The sequence below is a fragment of the Coffea arabica genome, chromosome 11c (genome assembly GCF_036785885.1).
Source record: "Coffea arabica cultivar ET-39 chromosome 11c, Coffea Arabica ET-39 HiFi, whole genome shotgun sequence".
Taxonomy (NCBI): Eukaryota; Viridiplantae; Streptophyta; class Magnoliopsida; order Gentianales; family Rubiaceae; genus Coffea; species Coffea arabica.
In genome coordinates this window covers 4,371,525-4,390,560 of record NC_092330.1, presented here as the reverse complement: position 1 = coordinate 4,390,560, position 19,036 = coordinate 4,371,525, and the positions used below count along the sequence as shown (strand labels likewise).

Here is a 19,036-nt window from a genome sequence, read left to right as displayed (position 1 = left end):
GTTTTGGTAGCTTAAAAAATGGGGGAATGGGAAAGCAAGGGTTTGGTAGCTTACATTTTCTTCTCTCTTTTTTTCAAAAAAAGAGGAAACGAAGTGTATTTTCATTTTTGCCCTTGAAATTATGGATGCCAAAGAAGTGAGCGAAGATGAGTTTTGGGACCAATCAGGCGGACTTTTTTATATTTGAGAGACTATTGCGGTTGATTTTAAATGTGAGCAACCAAAAAAGTTTTTTTTTTTTAAAATGTGAGGGATCAATTTGGAAAAATTTTCATAAGTGTTTCATATATAATAATGTGCATATTTTAATTTTATGTATAATATATATTATATTTATAATTTAAATATATTAAATTTTGTTATGTAATAATATAAGTAATTGTGTATTTATAGTGATTGGGCCAAACTTGAAATATGTCTAAAATCTTAATTGTAATGGGAGCCGAGTATGAATTTCACAACATGGCCTGAAGCCCAAAATTCAAAAGTCCAAAAATTTCATTTTTTTTTTTGAGTCGAATGTGGACTTGTCCAAACAATTGACAAGCCTATTTTGAACATCTAACTTTTAGAACATATTTTTTCCATTTAAAGAGGGCAATAAAAAGTACAAATGAGACCACGCTTTGAGGGAAAATAGGGATATGATAACTATTAGATTGCAATTTCATAAGTAGGGTGTAACTGTTTGTTTGAATTGCAAATTATTTACACTTTATTTATATAAATTGACTTACTTGCATCATCAATGCATTTTTCAACTACCTTTTTATTTCACATGTATCACATCAAAAAAGTGCTATAGTATTTTTTAAAAAAATTATCCCAAATAATCTCTTATGCAGACACTTATACGGATCCTAAAATTACTAAAAAGCCTTTATTTCCTCTTTCCTGGCAAATCATCATACAACCACTGTAACCATGACCACTGAATATAGTTTTTTTTTTCCTTTTTTTTAATAGTGTAAGTGGGAGGCCTCGAATCCAGTACTTTCCACTTACACTCCCTCCGCTTGTATCACCAAACTAGGGTTGCAAACGAATCAATCCGTTCGCGAGTGCTCATGAGCCGTTATATATCCCTAATATTTTTATTATTTATTAAGGAAAAATAAATATTTTATTCATTATTTAAAAAGTAAAATAATTATTTTTTATTTTTTAAACTCAAGTAGACTCAACTTTAAACTCAACTAGGCTCAAATTTGAGGTCGAATTCGAATTTGAATTTTACATTGAAAGGTCATCGAATTCGAAATCGAATTGGAGATTGATAAAATTGAGTTGAAACTTTGCTCGATTAAGCTAAAGTTTAACTCGACTCAACTCTTCTTCAACACTACACCCAACTCATCCCTTCCCTAGCCACTAAATCTACTTAATTCGTCTTTATTATGCAAATCACCCCGTTGTTGCAACCCCCGTCCCGCTGCGGCCCAAGCTGCACCCTTGGCAAGTGGAACAGTGACAGGGATGGAGCCAGTAAAATTTTTAAGTGATGCCACAATTAAAATAAAGATTTTTTTAAAGTTTAGTAAATAGTATTTGGAATAATAATATACATATAATAAGTAATATCAAGTAATGGCATATACAATGAATCAATAAGACAGCAGGATGTAAGGAACCGACTAATGTTCTACAACTCATTACACACACACACACACACACACATATATATATATATTACCATATTTATATTTGGCTCGAGCAACCATTTCGAACCAAATTCATAAGTTAAGGAACATGATGGAAGTTTGTAAAAGTTAAAGACCAACTAGGATCATTGACAAAATTTTGTGAATGGAATATGATTTACTATTTGTGGAATAATATGGCTTATAGATGTGTTATTCCTTCCATCGCATTAAAATGTTGCATTTTTCTTCTTGATTCATCACAAAACTACTATCACTTACCAAAATTGAAAACTAACTTTAACTCCACTTTCCATTTTCACTCTTATATTTGGATGCAAAAGAGATTTGTGTTTAGTTATTATAGGTCCCACGTATAAGTGGTCATCAGTTGTTTCCAAGTTAAAAACAGATGTGTAAGTTTCAAACAAAGAGTGATCCTTTTAAACCATCTTTAGAGTAGTTGGCCACCATATATCCTTATGGAATGAGAAGTCTCTTACTTCCCATCAAAAAGTTGTCACTTAATGTGGTTTCTATTATATTCACATGATGACTCTTGCACTCATATAATCTGATAATAGTTTAGTTTTCGTCCATTTTTTGCGATTCTATTGGATCATAAAAAAAAAAGTAGTCCTTGTGCGTGTATATTACAACACATGCACGTCGAATCAAAGCATAAGCACTTAATAATGCATGGAAACACAAGGGCCCATCTTTGTTTTTCTTTTCAAGGACTCATGAAGCTTTTTCAACCACAGAGCTTTGGTTCAGTGTGTTAGGAAATTGGCTTAATTTCTTTTAGGTAGAATTCTTATTTGGTGTGGAAAGTAACTAGTTTCCTACTTAGATTTTAGTTACTTGAAGTAGTAGTCAAGTAAAGTCCTATTTGGTTTAGAATTAGATGTTATTTCCTACTCTATATGAGTTTAGGAATTAGTATTGGTTTCTAATTGTTATTTGGTTTTTTGGCCAAGTAATGTTCTCTATAAATAGGTAGATTGACATACTACAAACACACAAGAAAGGAGTGAGAGAATTCTTACTGGGTGAGAGGGTTATACAAGAGTTGGCGCTTGGGAATCAAGTTGTAATCTTGTGGTGTTTTTCCTCTCATAATAAGAATAAGTTTTTCTCCCCGTGGACGTAGGCTTGGTGATTAAGCCGAACCACGTTAATTCTTGTGTGTTGTTCATCATTCGTGTTAGATATTGTTTTCTATTAAATTGTTGGTCTTTTCTTTTTCAAATAATTGGCCTGATACCCTAACAAGTGGTATCAGAGCTCCGTTGGGGTTTTGGTTAATTATTTGAAATTGAGTAGGTGGTGGTATACCATGGGGTTTGGAACTATACAGTTTCCAATTCAACCGTTTAATGGAACTACAAGTTTCACTCTTTGGCAAAGAAGAGTGAAGGATGTTCTAGTTCAACAAGGTTTGGCAAAAGCGTTGAATGGAAAGAACAAGAAGCCAGAGAGCATGAATGATGATGAGTTTGAGGAGTTGGACGCAAGGTGTGCGAGCACGATTTGGCTCTATGTGGCGGATAACATCATAAATAATGTGATAGATGAGGAAGATTCTGCAGCAGACCTCTGGAAAAAATTGGAAAAGCTTTATCTGGCTAAAAGCTTATCCAATAAGTTGCATCTAAAGCGGCAACTTTATGCACTAAAGATGGTGGAGGGTGGCAGTCTCATGGATCACATGAATTCGTTCAATGGAATTTTGGATCAACTCCAAAAGGTTGGCGTAGATATTGAGGAAGAAGATAAGGCCCTTTTACTTCTTACCTCAGTCTCTGATTCTTACGAAAGTGTCGTGACAACCCTGCTGTATGGGAAGGACACTTTAGAGTTCGAGAATGTGCAGTCTTCTTTGTTGGATCATGAAAAACAAAGGAAGGCAAACCAGGATGTGACACAAGAAGCTGCGTTAATTGCTCGAGGTGAGAATAAAAGAGGAAAACAATTTGGCGGTGAATCTAAGGCAGGTGGTTCAAAGGCCAAGAGAAAGGGTGGAATCCAGTGCTTTGGTTGTCATGAGTTTGGTCATATCAAAAAATATTGCCCTCATCGAAAAGAAAATGATGAGAATGACTATGATAATGTTGCTGGATATGCATCGGGTGGAGATATTCTCACAATCTCCAAAGGTAATAATACTTTTTCTCGTGATGGTTGGATTTTAGATTCTGGATGTGTTTCACATGTTTGCTCCAGGTTAGATTATTTTGATACTCTCCAAAGAAATAAGGCAGGTTTTATGTTCTTGGGTGATGGATCTACTTGTCAAGTCAAAGGTGTTGGAGTGGTGAAAATCAAAATGTTGAATGGAGAGATTCGTTCTTTGGGTGGTGTGGCTTATGTCCCAAAGCTACGAAGGAATCTAATTTCTTTGAGCCAATTAGACTCCGAGGGTTACCATTTTTTCGCTGCAGGTGGAGTCTTGAAAATCACACATGGCGAGACGGTCTTGTTGATGGGGAAGAAGTATGGTAATTTGTACTATTTGAATACCTCAATGGATTGGGAGCGGAAGGGGATCCAAGACTGCTCTCAAATTACAAATGGTGGTGAGAGGAAAAATCCTGCTATGGGAGAGGGTGAATTGAGGCCCCTCTCGTGAGTCAACTAGATGTTGGAGTCGGTTAGCTACACACGTTCATTTGCCGATTGAATCAATTGAAAGCAAGACCGTATTGATTCAGGTGTGTAGCTAGGCACCAAGGTACTTGGTGGAAAAAGGCAAATGGATTTTTTTTTTTTTTTGGATGGTTTGCTGTGTTTGCTAAAAGAAATTTTCGCCAAGGTGGAGATTTGTTAGGAAATTGGATTAATTTCTTTTAGGTAGAATTCTTATTTGGTGTGGAAAGTAACTAGTTTCCTACTTAGATTTTAGTTACTTGAAGTAGTAGTCAAGTAAAGTCCTATTTGGTTTAGAATTAGATGTTATTTCCTACTCTATATGAGTTTAGGAATTAGTATTGGTTTCTAATTGTTATTTGGTTTTTTGGCCAAGTAATGTTCTCTATAAATAGGTAGATTGACATACTACAAACACACAAGAAAGGAGTGAGAGAATTCTTACTGGGTGAGAGGGTTATACAAGAGTTGGCGCTTGGGAATCAAGTTGTAATCTTGTGGTGTTTTTCCTCTCATAATAAGAATAAGTTTTTCTCCCCGTGGACGTAGGCTTAGTGATTAAGCCGAACCACGTTAATTCTTGTGTGTTGTTCATCATTCGTGTTAGATATTGTTTTCTATTAAATTGTTGGTCTTTTCTTTTTCAAATAATTGGCCTGATACCCTAACACAGTGATCACCAACAAGGGATTAAATCTTTCTTTGGACTATAGACTGGGGGTTTGAACCTCACCTGCAATTAAAAAAAAAATCAAAAGAGGTGCTAGAGCATCCCTTTGGTCTAATTAAGTCAGTAAATCTGTTAGTTTTTGATACAACTTTTTAGACTCCCTCTCCCCCTAGAATAGGATAGTTTAAATTATACAAATGTTATCATTGCAACCAAAATAAAAAGGACTCATGAAGCCTTTTCAATTGTGACCATTAATTGGACAAGGTAGATTGGGAAGATTAAGCAAGTACCTCTTTTCAAGGATGCAACAAAATTCCGGGACGGAGGAGTATGACATTATTAAATTGAGCAAATTTTATATATATTAATAGTGTATACACTATCACCGTTAAATATATGACATATGTGCAAAAGTTAATTTTAAATTCAAATTTTACATAGTTGTCATTTATCCAACGCTGACAAATTACCATTATGCTAGGAAAGAAAAAAAAAACTAAATTACTCTTATAGCATTGTGCACTTTAATGAATTGTGTATTTTAATGAATAACAATGTGGACTTCCACAAACATAAATATACATTTGAATATACAGATATTAAATGATACATCCACATATGTAAATATGAATGTGCACATATTTATGAGCGTATATGCACTAACGAGTGTCCTATACATATATAAAAAAGAATTTGTAGGTGACAGTTGAAAAATTTTCATCTGTCATCTTTGGGGATAATTTAGGCAGAAAGAAATCAAATACAAATGATTAAACCAAATATACAACATTGTAATCTGTAATTATGAGAACTCGAGAAAAATTATATGTATGCTATGAATTTCTTTTATTTTAATTACTTTGATATTAGAATTATTATAACAAATAAATGGTTAAATTAAATGCCTAATTGAATTTATATAAAAATTGAGAATTTAGAAATATTTTAGAATGGTGTAAAAAAATTATAATTAAATGAATCAAAATAATATATTGTATGTATACCGTAATTTGTGTGATTTGAATATATTATAGTTGAATAAGTTACATGTTTAGTTAATTTCCTATAGAATCAAATGTGTGAGAATCTATGAGATTAAGGAAATACAAATAAGGTTGGGAGTTAACGAGTGAATTAATAAAAATTGCAGCCTTAGTAAACAAATGAATTAATGTTAAATGACCTAGCTAACCATTCATCTTAACTAATTTACCATGCAACCAGCTAACTATCAGAATATTAGAAGCAAGAGTCGAGTGGAGGAACTTGGGAATTATCGTCCACCGAATGAAGAGGATTTGAGTGATCAGCCTAGAGAAAGTGAGGAAGGCTTCATTCTCTTGCTCCACTTCAGACCAACCGAGAGAGTGAGAGAGAGAGAGCTCTGCATTTTCCTAGGCAACTAACTGCTAAATTCCAAGCGGTGGCTGAGGAAACAAATAGAAGGTTGCTTGCAAAATCCAAGCCGTGACCAACCGAAAACAAGGAGAAGCTATCTGCCAATATCTTTGGGCGGTGGCCGAGAGGAAAACAAAAACTTCAATTCCTTTCCTTTCCAACCCAACACCGAGAGTGGGAGAGAAAGGTTAGCTAGCTTCATCACCAACTAACCAAAAACAAGGAGCACAGCGAGGAAAGCAGGAGAAGCTCGAGCTAGGACCTTGAGGAACCGAATCAGGGAGAGCTAAAGCAGTCCGCAATTTCAGATTCTAAGGAAAGAAAAAAAAAAGGTAAAATTTTGTAAACCTCCTGCTTATTTAGTGTAATTGAATGTTTAAGCTGTGTATAAACTTTAGCTAGGAAAAAATGAGTTCTTGGTTGGAAAAAGAAACTTTGTGCAGAACCGAATGGCAGCTGGAAAGAAAATTGCAGAAATGGGGAATGGAAACTGGAAATTTTAGCTTGTTATCAATGTTTCTTTGGAGAATAATGATAGGAAATGCATGTTATACATTACCTTAAGTTTTATAAGAGGTTTAATCAGCTAAACATGGGTTTTATACGTTGGGTTTAGCTACGAAATCAGTTCTGGTTCAAGGAGAACATTATACATCAGAAATGGTAACTTACAGCAGAAATGAGCTATGGTTCTGTTTAGCTCTTGAAATCAGTCTCACGTTTTGTTTAGTCTTGAGTTATACCTTACATGCTAGCTGTAACCTGAGATTGAAGGAAATCCTAAGGAACTTACAAATGATATCTTCTTGATATACGCGTGCGAAAGCATGCAAATCTGATGCATGCATGGCTGCACCAGATTTGCAGCTAGCTGCAGAAACGAAACCGAACTCAGTTTTTTTTTTCTCCTTTGAATCCTGGTCATGAAAGACCTTGTTTAGCTTAGGATAACCTGCAACAAACAAGGTTAAAGCAAGTAGAAAACTGAAGTGAACAATGGACGACTCTTGACTGCACAAAAAGACGTCATTGCTCCTGACCTGTTTCAATGTGGTTCTGGTGGTCCACTTTTGACCCTGAAAACATGAGAACTGGATATCGATGTTTTCATAAGAAATGTAGGTCTATGTTTTAGCTTCGAAATGCTATTAAATTTGCCTCAATCCGATAAGCGTAGCTACAATTATGATCAAAACATCCGAGGATGGCAAAGCTGCCTTTCCTTTTGTTCCCGAATGCACTTTGCTAAGATGCTAACCGTGAGAAACCAACTTTTAACCAGCATTTCCTCTAATTTCCAACTTTGTAAGCTTTCATAAATGATAGCCACGGTTACTCCGAGATTTAATGGCTATATATAGCTCCACAAGTAGAGTTAAACTAAAGCAAATGAGAGGAAAACTCATGATAATTATGTACCTAAATTGGCTTCTAATTACTTAATATTGTCTTCACAAATATTTTAAAGACTATAAAATTTGAAGGACTGGTGTAGTGGAATAAAATTTAATTTACAAATAACCTAGAGTTTAATTAATTAAAAAAGGGACCAATGGAGTACTCCTAAGCCATAATCTTAGAATCTTGAGTGGAAAGTGATTTAATACTAAAATAAATATTTTATAAATTATTAACTTGAAGAATACATATGTTCTTGATTTAAAATGATAAAGTTAATAAGTCTCGAAATAAATTGGGGAATAAATATTGAGTATATTTTGTATTTTAAGGTCAAACTTGATTTTTAGTTTAAACGATAAAGTAGAATAAATATTGAATAGGTTATATTTTATATTTTAAAGTCAAACCTAATTCGAATAATTTAACTAATAGATGAACATCTACAAATTGTAAATTTACCATGGATATATTTATCTCAGGAAGTAGCTGCGAGCCAGGAAACAAACCTGAGACTCGAGAGTAAATTATTTGGATAATTGCTGAGTGTTTTCCGAATTATGTGTTAACTGTTTATGTGTGCTTATAATGAATATGTGACAAAATGTGTTTAGTATGAATATGTGACGAAAATAATTGCTAAATGATTCTTTGTGAAGTGTATCTCAATTGTCCCTCCTCTTTTAAGTTGAGGGTGTACTTTATTGCACTCGACTTAGTTGAGCTTGAAGGTCGATAATTGACTGAATGTTACTGTAAATGTGCATGAATGTAAGCCGTATGTGTGCCTTGCCACATCGGCTAGACTGGGCCCCAAAATCCTTTGTTCAACGGACTGTTCGAGCCAGCAAAGGGTTTGGTCGGATAGGACGGTAACTTTGGGTAAATGTTTCAGTATACTCGAGTATTACCATGAGGTTGGGAGATTATTGAACTGATTACTGAATGCAGGGGATTGTTTATTGTTTTGGAGGACATAAGGAGGTGAAGTGGTGGAATGTGCAATGATATTGAAATGAATGTACATTGACAGTGAAATGAATGTATCTTGTCATTGAAATGAATGCTCAATGACATTGAAGTGGCTCTAATGTGAGCACCGTATCCTTTTAAAAGTGATTGTTTAGTGAAGTGTTTCCTCAATTGCTTAATAAAAGTGATTGTACTGTGAAATGTGCACTACTTGCTTAATTGTACTGATTTAAATGTTTATTAAATGTTACTTGCTCGGCAAACCTCACTGAGCTTTAGCTCAACCTTTTAGCTTTGTTTTCCTTGCAAGAGATTGGTGGTCAAGGATCGATTGAGAGTTTAGGTAGATTGCAAGAAGACTTTTGTGATTGTACATCTTTTAATATCTTATTAAGGTTGAAACTTTTGTATTGAACTTGGTATTGTAAAAGATTTGAGCGTTTGGTTTTGGTTTATCAAAATGTTATCTCTAAAGTTAATGTAAGTGAGTGAGCCCTGGCGAGAGCCAGGCAAGCGATCCCGCTAACTTTTAGGGTATACCCTAGGAGAAGGTGGGGTCGTCACAGTAATTGAGTACTGTTTGACTATTGTGTCCTCCCATATGCAATTGATTTGTATTCCACATGAATATCAAGCTTTCAAATGCTGTTTAAACCACTTATAAGTAATTGTAGTGCTTCTCATCATCTTCTATAATTGTTGAGTAGTTTTTATAGTATAATTAGAGAGGGTGTTAATGCTGAAGATGATTGGTTTATGAAGCTCTTAATAATGAAGATGATTGGTTCTGGTTCATATTTTTAATCCGTTACAAGTATAATTGTAGTGCTCTTCAGCTTCCTGACAATAATAGGGGCTTTTTATATTGAAGAATGTTGCTTCAAGTCCTTGTGCTCCATATTTTGTTGTGGGTGTTTGGACACGTATGCTCATTTGCTTTCTCTCTTTCTGCAATTTGAATGTTTAGTTGATACAATAGAAACTGTGAGTTTTCTACTGCAATATTTTCTCAGTAGTTATTTTATGAATATGGAAGTTTCATTATGGAATACACGATGCATACCTATGAATATTAATAGGAACCTTCCTACATTTTCTAACTATATTTCCAAAATTTGTAATTTGTGGTTGTAGGTGGTCAAACTGCGAGCAAAGATTATCTATTGACTACAATCTCATCATTAAGGTAGGATCTAAATCTGACCTTATAGTTTACATGTTAATTGTTGGTTGGACATGGCCATGATTGTGTTATAATGGTATAGTAACAAAGGCAATGATGTCTTTGCTATGGTTATTACTTATAATCCTATTTCTTTTGCTCACAAATTTGTTTTCCTTTATAAATTTGTTGATTTGACCAATTTACTTATAATTCCATGCAGTTCAACCGATTCAATTAAACCTATTACCATTCAGTTCTAATTCTACTATTTTTTTAATAAATTTACTTGAATAAATATTTCATCACACAGGTTAAAAGTAATGAATATAAATGTGCACTTTGATAAGTGACGTGTGCATCTGAATATGCATGTGTGAGTTGATATATGTGCACATATGTATGAGTGTATGTGCATGTACGTGAATTTGTAGGCACATTTCCTGAATTTTTCAAAATTTACGTCCTTATGAATAACGAATTTTTTTCTCTTATTTCTTTCCTTGCTCTTCGTATGGTTAAATGCAATAAACCCCCTCAACTATACCTAGAGTTGCAATTTAACCCCTTGAACTTTATTATTTTGATAGGCTCAATGTTTGGACAAAGGTAACCCTGGCATCTTGATTGTTTTTTGGTTTTCTTTTTTCCCTAATCTTTTTCCTTTCTTTTTTCCCTCCTTTTTATATTATTTTCTTATGCAAATAGCTACTTCTATCCCTAGCTAAATTTATTGTAGAATTGGAAGAAGTTTTCAAATTTGCTTTACCATATTCTTTTTTACTTTTGTAATTCTTTTTGAGATTGATATCAATTTTTCTGTATTAAAATAAAATATATACACTTCTTATATCATAAAGCATATCTAATCTCGTAATCAAATTATTCAAACAGATAAAATTTACTAGAGTTTATAAGTAATAATTAATCAACTACAAATAGACAAAAATACAACTAAACATATGTATTATTACGTTAACACGTACATATGTATTACTAAACATATGTATTATCATGTTAATAAAACTAAACATATGTGTTATTATGTTAATACATGTTTTACTTTATACAGTTTATATTTAATTAATCTTTGTTTTATTCGCAACCTATGTATTGCTACTTGACTGTTAATCACTGATTAATTGTTAGCCGTAATTGGTTCATAAAGTACTCAAATAATTAGTTGTTTTATCAAATATACTTCACAAAGGAAGAAACAAATGCTTTGTTTGGAAGTGGAGGTTGTGTTGGCTTGTTAACTTCAAAAGTAACAAATGAACAAACTAGAACAAAATTAAAAGGATGAGTAAAATGTTAAAAAAAGAATGTTTCAAGTATAAGAATGATAATAGTAGGGCGAAGGAACTAGCTAGTGGTTACTAGCTAAATTTTTTGTTGTAGTCTCTGAGGGAGATGAATTGATCAAACGCCAAAAGATTTTTGGTAACTAGCTAATCATGATTATGTACATAGCTGTGGAAGTATGAATGAAATGCAGTTGGTTACAGTATACTAACCATTTCCGGATTTCGCTGCCCCTCCAAATTCCCTCCCAGATATCATAATCGAGCATTCAAAGGGAAAACAAGAATTCCAAACCCCAATTTCCCTCTAACCAAATCCCACTCAGAGTATATATATCATTTAGGTACTTGGCAGATTTCAATCATTCTAGGATTTTCTTCACTATATTACTTTGAATAGATTGTGACTTTAGTTATCCTTTGACTTGCATTTGTACACTGTATTCGATGCCTACCAGAAAATAGACAATTAATGGGCATCCCTTGATTGTTTCAAATCGCACTAATATAGGAAGATGGAATAGAATAGATCAAACTTGTTCATATTCAGTTCGGCAGGGAAAATTAAAATTCTTTGTGCATATGTAAGAAAAATTTTGTCCCTTTTAAGCTAAAAAAAGAAGCCTTTTGTGTCATACAGAATGACATCTTTTTACTGGAAAGCATCACTATCTGTTTTGAAACCTATCTCCCCCTATCTGTTTCTTGTTGCTATGGAGTTGTTTTCCTTACTTCTGGATTGCAGGATTCACCAAGAGGGCTTTACTTATCATCCGAAGTGTAAAGACCATGGAATGTCTCATGTTCTATTTGCTGGCGATTTGTTCTTGCTTCAGCTGCAAATATACAGGATACAACATTGCTAAAATCTGTCTCGGATGAATTTGGTAGCACGTCTGGATTGCCGCCAAATTGTCTAAAAGTGAGATTCTTTTTTCTGGTGTTAGTCAACATCTCAGATGGGAGCTATGTGCAATAATGGAGATGGAGGCAGGTTCTTTTCCTCTTAAATACTTGGGTGTTCCAAGGTGCTCGACTGAGGCTTCTTGATTGTCAAGTTATTGTGGATAAGGTAAAACAAAAAGTCCAAGGTTGGAGTTCTAGAGCATTATGGCCTTGTTTGGCAAGCAAGTTTTTGGCCAAGTTTGTCTGCTACAAGTTTTTTAACAACTTTAACTACAGTAATCTCAAAATGAATTTTTAAACTATACACTTCAAAATATTCCAAAAATTTACCCATTTCAAAAAATTTTTCGACAACTTCTACAGTAAAGTTTTAAACAAACATCCAAAAAACTCACTTGACAAACGGGGCTTATGTTATGGGGGATGATTACAACTCATAAGGTTGGCAATGATTAGTTTGCAAATTTATTGGAGCTGCATCTTTATATGTTGCCAAAACGAGTAATTAAAGTCATTGAGCAGATCATGTCTCATTTCTTATGGACTGGCAAGGACAAGTCCACTGGGGTTAAGGCAAAACCACACAAGGAGAGTGGCTTGGGCTCGCAAGTGTGGAATAAGACTCTTCTAGTTGAGCATATTTGGACCATCTTGCAAAAGAAAGGTAGCTTGTGGATAGCTTGGGTGCATGTTGTGAAATAGAAAGGGAGATCATTTTAGAGTATTCCAACTCCTTTTGATTCCTCTTGGTTTTGGAGGAAATTACTTCAATTGAGGGCAATGGTTCGACAAGAGATTACATCTGCGGTTGGCAATGGTAATATGACACATCGATGGTATGACCACTGGCATCCAGATAGCCCATTACCTGACCATTATGGACCTCATATAGTTACATAGTTTGATAGCAATTCGAGTGCAAAACTTTCGTCAATTATTGATGGAGCTCAATGGTGTTGGCCACAGGTACATAGAAGATCCCAGAATGTGGAAGATTTAATCAAGTCCCTCCCTGATGCATGCCTTCCTCTGCCAGAGGAGGAGGTTTCTTTTACATGGAAAGCAAGTGAAACAGGCACTTTTACTTCTTCTTCCGCTATAGATTTGTTCAGAGAGAGGGGTAATGAAATACCGTGGTTTAAACTCTTGTAGTTTGAGAAGCAAATTCCGCGGCAATCTTTTATAGGTTGGTTAGTATGTAAAAATAGATTGGCAACAAAGGACAGGTTACTACAATGGGGGATCACAGTGGATCACTGGTATCCCTTGTGTGCTACAGAAGCAGAGTCTGTGGAATACTTATTCTTTAAATGCGATTACACAGCTTATGTATGGGGCAGAATACAACAGTATTGTTTATTGTATAGCTTTAGGTTTGGCTGGTCTGAGGAACTTCAGTGGTGGATACTCCATATCAAGCAAAACACATTTGTTAATTCAGTTCATATGTGCGCCTTTGCAGCAACAATCTATACTCTTATGGCGAGAAATGTACAGGAGGGTCTTTTGTGGTAAAAGTGTTGCAGCTGAAGTACTGATTCAATTCATTGTTCAACTCATCCAGAATATTGTTGCAGGTTGGAGGAAAACAACAAAGTCCAGAACTAATTGGGATATTAGATTGGAATGGAGATATGTTCCTTCTATTTTCTCTGATACTCTGTGCAGATCACTTGTCTAGAGCTTTGATTGTATAGTTTGCTTTGCCGAAGCAGTTTTGTAATGTGCAGTTCTTACCGCATGTGACTTTTCTATTCCAATCTTCACAAAGTATTTTTAGTTTGCCAAAAAAAAAAAAAAGAGTTTCATGGGCCACTTGGTTCCTTTCTAACCTTAACAACCTTTTTTGGACTAATGGCTGGGGCATTCCTATTTTTAAAATGAATCTTTGGACCTTTCTGAAGCAGATGCCCCCTTCTCCTAAAGTTATGATACTATTTTGTCGAGTTCCTTAGAGAGAGTTGTCTCACGCCCCTAAGTATATTTCTATCTACCCACCTGTGTCGTTTTTGGGTACATGTACCCCTTTCTTCACTGTCCTTCCAGCTTTTCCCAAGAGTTTGGCATGGGTTACTTCAATGCTGTAGTGCCTGGTAGTCAAACATTGGCTCTTTAGGAATTCTTGATAGCTGTTTCTGAATGAGCAAAACTCCTAACTGAATCCTGCATCAGAATTTCCTCCATTGTTGTTGTACCATTATACTACGGTATCATCAAGAATCTGCCAAGACTAGATCTCCATCTTGCCTAAGTTGCAAAATTGCATACGCTTGAACAGGATTATTCATAAAATTCTATCATCCCCCATTTTTATGCTTTCAAGTTACTATACAATTATTTGTCGTTCGAAGTTCATGTCATCATTCTTAGTGTTACTTTCATGTTTGATGTGACTCATTAACGATCTTTTTAACCAGAACCCAATCCAAGTAGCAGTACAACTTTGAATTCTTTTCAATTATACTTCCAACAATATCAATTGTTGTGATTTTGGTACATATATCATCAAAACATTCATCTGATTCTAAAATTTTAGTACAGTAATTACCAAGTGGATCAACTAAAAAAAAAAAGAAGGAATGATAACAGTTCCACTATTAAAAGTACCTAAGGCTAAGTGCATTATTAACACAACTAGAAAATTCTATTAAGTTCCAATGTCATTGTTTAAAATTGCAATGAAAGGAACAGGTTAAATACAATAGATCAAGCACATCAAACAAAAAGGAACTTCAACAAAATCTAGCATTTGAACATCTGGCACTCCATACCTTTTAAATCACTTCCCTTCCACCATCAAAATGATCCCATTGAAGTAATTTTCTCCCAAAAAAAGAAGAGTAAAAGGAAGGAGAGATGAGTGAATGTAAAAGTGTATCCTGAAAACACACCAAGTCTTTGACAGGATCACATTACTTTGATAGAAATACACCTAAACAGATATCTTGAGCTTTCAAGTAACATTAACAGTTAATCTTGAACCACAACGTTCATATCTCCCAAAAACTTCAAAGTGGTAATCAAGTCTCAAGTACCAATATATTCTACAGCAAAAACTTCACCAGTTTAATCTCATAAGATAATATTACAAGAAGATCATTTACATCAGTCAAGTTCACAAGAACACTATCGACACACGACTCAAGCTTCTAGGTAACATTAATAGCTGATTTTCAACTTCAACCTTTGTATCTCCCAAAAACTTTGTAATTACCAACTGCTCAAGTATCAACAAATTTTGCAGCAAAAACTTAACCAGTTGAATCTCAGATGCCCTTCCTTTGAACAATCTGAATTCAACCACCTTGAGGTTGGATGAAAAGTTGGTAGGCAATGAATTACTTTCCTCATAATTGACATCATCAATCAACTGCCAAGATACAAACACAGGGTATTTTAAAAGTTGGAAGTAACAAACATAAAACACATAGTGACACCTATGAGAGAGAGAGAGAGAGGTAGGAGTTTGATTCATTTCAAAACAGTTTGCACATATAAGAGGGGATGGTAAACGTCATTGTTGTTTACCGTGGTAAATATGAGCTTTTCAAGAGCCGGTGCGCTGTTTACAAGCTCCATCAGTGGTCCAGTGCAGAGGGTATTACTCCAAGTGGAAGACACTTTAAGGCTGGTCAGCCCATCAAAGATTGGAAGTGAACATGGAGGTTCTGCATGCGCAAGTGCCTTGGAGAGAAGATCAGCATTAAGCATTAGTAAACATTCAACAGGTAGTACCTCTTTTAATATGTTCTAATCTATTATCCACAAGCCTAGGCCACATATGTAATTAATCATATGAACCCTGAATCTATATCAACAATCAAAGATTTCAAGAGTTGTGCAATAAAACTGTTCAGTCCATCAGTAACTTTCTCGTTACAATTCTTTCCTTCCCTACCACTACATTGCAATTGTAACACAAATGTCACACACAAAGCACAAGACCAAAGAATTCAATTAACCAAACAATAAGGAAATGAATTATTTTATACAAGCTCATTATACGAAAAAAGCCAAATTGACACACTTTATACTCCCAGAAAAGGGCAGAAAGTATAAAGCTTGCTAGTGCTGCATGGACAAAGAAATTGTATCATGCCAATAATAGCGTTCTATATAAAGCAAGCAATTTTGAGCAAATAATGCTCATGCCAGGCAAGCACTCTTAAATTCAAGCTTCAACATAAGCAAAATTAAAAAGGCTTTTAGTACCAAATTGTTCATACTTCATAGTGATCAGAGTAGAGAATCAGGTAATTGCATGTCAAATAAAGAGTACATATAAATAAATTGCATTTGTGTAAATTGTGATAGAACTATGAAAAAAAACAAATGAAAGCGAATAAGAACAACTTCAAAAGGGAAGATTACCTCAATTACATATTCAGAGAGTTCCAGGCATCTGACAACAGAAGAAAGTCCTCCCAAAAGCAAAAGAGCTCGAGAACCAATTTTTCCCCTCTGAATAAAACGCTCCATGGAATTTACATTAAGACACACATTAGCAACTTTTGAAGGGTGAGATAGGACAATATTTTCTAGTGAAAAACCATCAAAATTAAAATATGAAAGGTTGTCTCCACAAATCTCTATTTCACAATCCTCTGATTGACCAGGTGTGCATCTAAGGAAAGATCTAACCATCTGGAAACTTGCAAGCAGAGGAGCAAGTATTTTAAGCATTTTCACATTCAACCAGCGGCATTGATACGACTTAAACACTTCAAGAACTGGAAAATTCAAGATGAAGCACCTGGAAGCAGAACAATCATCATTTTGCCAAGTAACATTATAAAAATTTAACACTCGAAGGTTTGCAAGACAAAAATAACCAGGAACTCTGAAAGTGCAGAGTTCGAGAACCAAATGCACTAAAGAATCACATTCGAAGAAGTAATGAGGAAACTCCAAGTCATCTACATGGGAAAAACAAAGCCTCTGAACATTAGACCTTAAAGCAGCTGATAGCCAAGTTTTGACAAGAGTGGGATTATACTGATTGCAATTAATAGAAAGCATAAACCCCTGAATCCTTGAGTTCCTGAAATGGTAAAGCACCTTCTGCACAGAGATGGCGAAGTCCTTCTTTTTGGACTTATCAACTTTATAATCACTGAACCTGAGATTGTAAACATTCTTCCACTGTTTTTCCCATTTTCTGGATAGGACACAGGTACGAACTGCATCCAATGTCGTTGGTAGTCGAGATAGTATGTGACTCAAAACACTTTCTGGTAAATCACTGATTCTGTCCACATCATCATCATCCTCCAAAGAATCATTAGGTCTACGTAATTTCTTATTACTACTCAAATTGGTTAGTTCTTTATCCATCAATCTCACTTTCAAACTTTTCACCTGAAATCATCAGAAAAAATGTAGTGTACAACATTTTAGGATCCAGAAAGTCCCACCATGTCAGTTCAAACTAGCTGCTACTTAATTAGTAAAGTAACCCAAAGAAACCAACAGTTTAAAAACCAAAAAAAAAAAAAAAAAAAGACTAAACAGAGACTGCCATTAAGCGTACATATTTTCTCAACACTGGATTGGTTTCTCCACCCATTATCTCAATTTTCAATTTTCAACCATGAGAAATCATAAATATGTGAATTCTTAGAACGCAAAAAGTTCTCCCACAATTAAACTCAGTTCAAAAACACCAAAACAACACTGAAAATTCAACAGTTCAATCATTCAACAAAAAAAAAAAAAAACAAATGCAAATGCAAAAAATATACTAAAAGAAAGAGCTAAAGCCAGGGATGTAAATTTGGGGAGCTCACTTGAATTCTTGAGCTAGGGCTTTCCAGATCACCTGCCGGGTTAATGGATCATCACTTCACTCGAATGAGGCAAGAGGGTCGCTCCCTTTTGGCCCTTTCGCCAAGAAATGACGCCATAGCCAACACATCTATCTATATACATAATTCTTTCCTGCCTCTCAATTGACGGCCATGATAGGCCAAAAGAAGTAGTACTGTTGAATAAGTGCGGTGGTGATCCTAAGTTGTAAAGCAAGTTACAAGTATGCAATCGTAGTAGAATCGCATGGTTTAAAAAAAAAAAACCCCACTCGGATGCTTAGATCACACATTAACGAATATAGCGCGCTTTGGCTTTTAAGAAGTGCGCAGGAAAGGGTGGCAGTTTTGGATTAATACGCACATAGTGCTTTTAACTTTTAATTAATAATAAGAAGTGCGTAGGAAAGTGCAGCTGTTTTGCACTGATAATTTCCCTTTTTTTTTTTTAACTCTAGTTTTCTTCGCACCCCTCCCTCCCACACCCGACTGCTGGGCATAGACAGCGGGAAAAGACTTTAAAAGTGGTTACTAGTCCAATCCAATGGTTAATTTTTATACTAATAGTTTGGGGCGACTCTAGTGATTAATTTTGGAGTAGTGTGTGTATTTTTGTAAGTGAAATGTTTTGATTTAAAATTTTTTATTTATAATTTCTCCCACCTTATTACTCATTTCAATCTTCTCTTTTGCGCTAATAGTTTGCTATAACGTACACCTCAATTATCCATGTTTACAATTTAAAAATGAAGAAAGAAGATTTTTAAGGATGATTATGTAATAATAATATAATTTTTGTGACACACATGATTCATGTGATAAAATTTAGGGACACCAATAGAATTCTTTTTTATTTACATTTCTAGATATCTACTAGTCACCAAATCAAAAGAAAAAGCAAAAAAAAAAAAAAAAAACTAAGACATAGAGATACAACAAAATTTAAGCCACTAAATCGTCTTTTTCTCGGGGAGGGATGAGTTGGATGGCGCGGAGAGAGGGAGTGTAGTGTAAGTGAGAGGTCGTAAGTTTGAGACCTTTTACTTACACTTAAAAAAAAATCGTCTCCTTTATATTAAAAATTTTTAATATGTTTAAAAGAAATATCTCGAGTCAAATTCACTCATCCT

General features: G+C 34.7%; 1 protein-coding gene and 1 long non-coding RNA gene across 4 annotated transcripts; one reads left to right on the top strand and one right to left on the bottom strand.

The window, feature by feature from the left end:
• Window positions 1-6,245: 6,245 nt before the first annotated feature.
• LOC140016392 (uncharacterized) lies at window positions 6,246-14,285 on the top strand. The gene is made up of 3 exons (XR_011822785.1): window positions 6,246-6,692; window positions 9,865-9,916; window positions 11,942-14,285. It is a non-coding gene; the product is annotated as an uncharacterized lncRNA (long non-coding RNA).
• Window positions 14,286-15,047: 762 nt separating this feature from the next.
• On the bottom strand, window positions 15,048-18,022 carry LOC113717346 (F-box/FBD/LRR-repeat protein At3g14710-like). 3 transcript variants are annotated; one of them, XM_027242152.2, is made up of 5 exons: window positions 17,889-18,022; window positions 17,161-17,460; window positions 16,474-16,855; window positions 15,631-15,786; window positions 15,048-15,472 (listed from the first exon to the last, which is right to left on the bottom strand). In XM_027242152.2, exons 2-5 carry the CDS (start codon window positions 17,286-17,288, stop codon window positions 15,218-15,220), a joined length of 921 nt encoding a protein of 306 aa, XP_027097953.1. In that variant the 5' UTR covers window positions 17,289-17,460; window positions 17,889-18,022; the 3' UTR covers window positions 15,048-15,217. The 3 variants fall into 3 exon arrangements, with proteins under 3 accessions (XP_027097953.1, XP_071927381.1, XP_027097952.1); XM_072071280.1 differs by having other exon boundaries at window positions 16,474-16,563; XM_027242151.2 differs by having other exon boundaries at window positions 16,474-17,460.
• Between the last annotated feature and the right edge of the window lie 1,014 nt (window positions 18,023-19,036).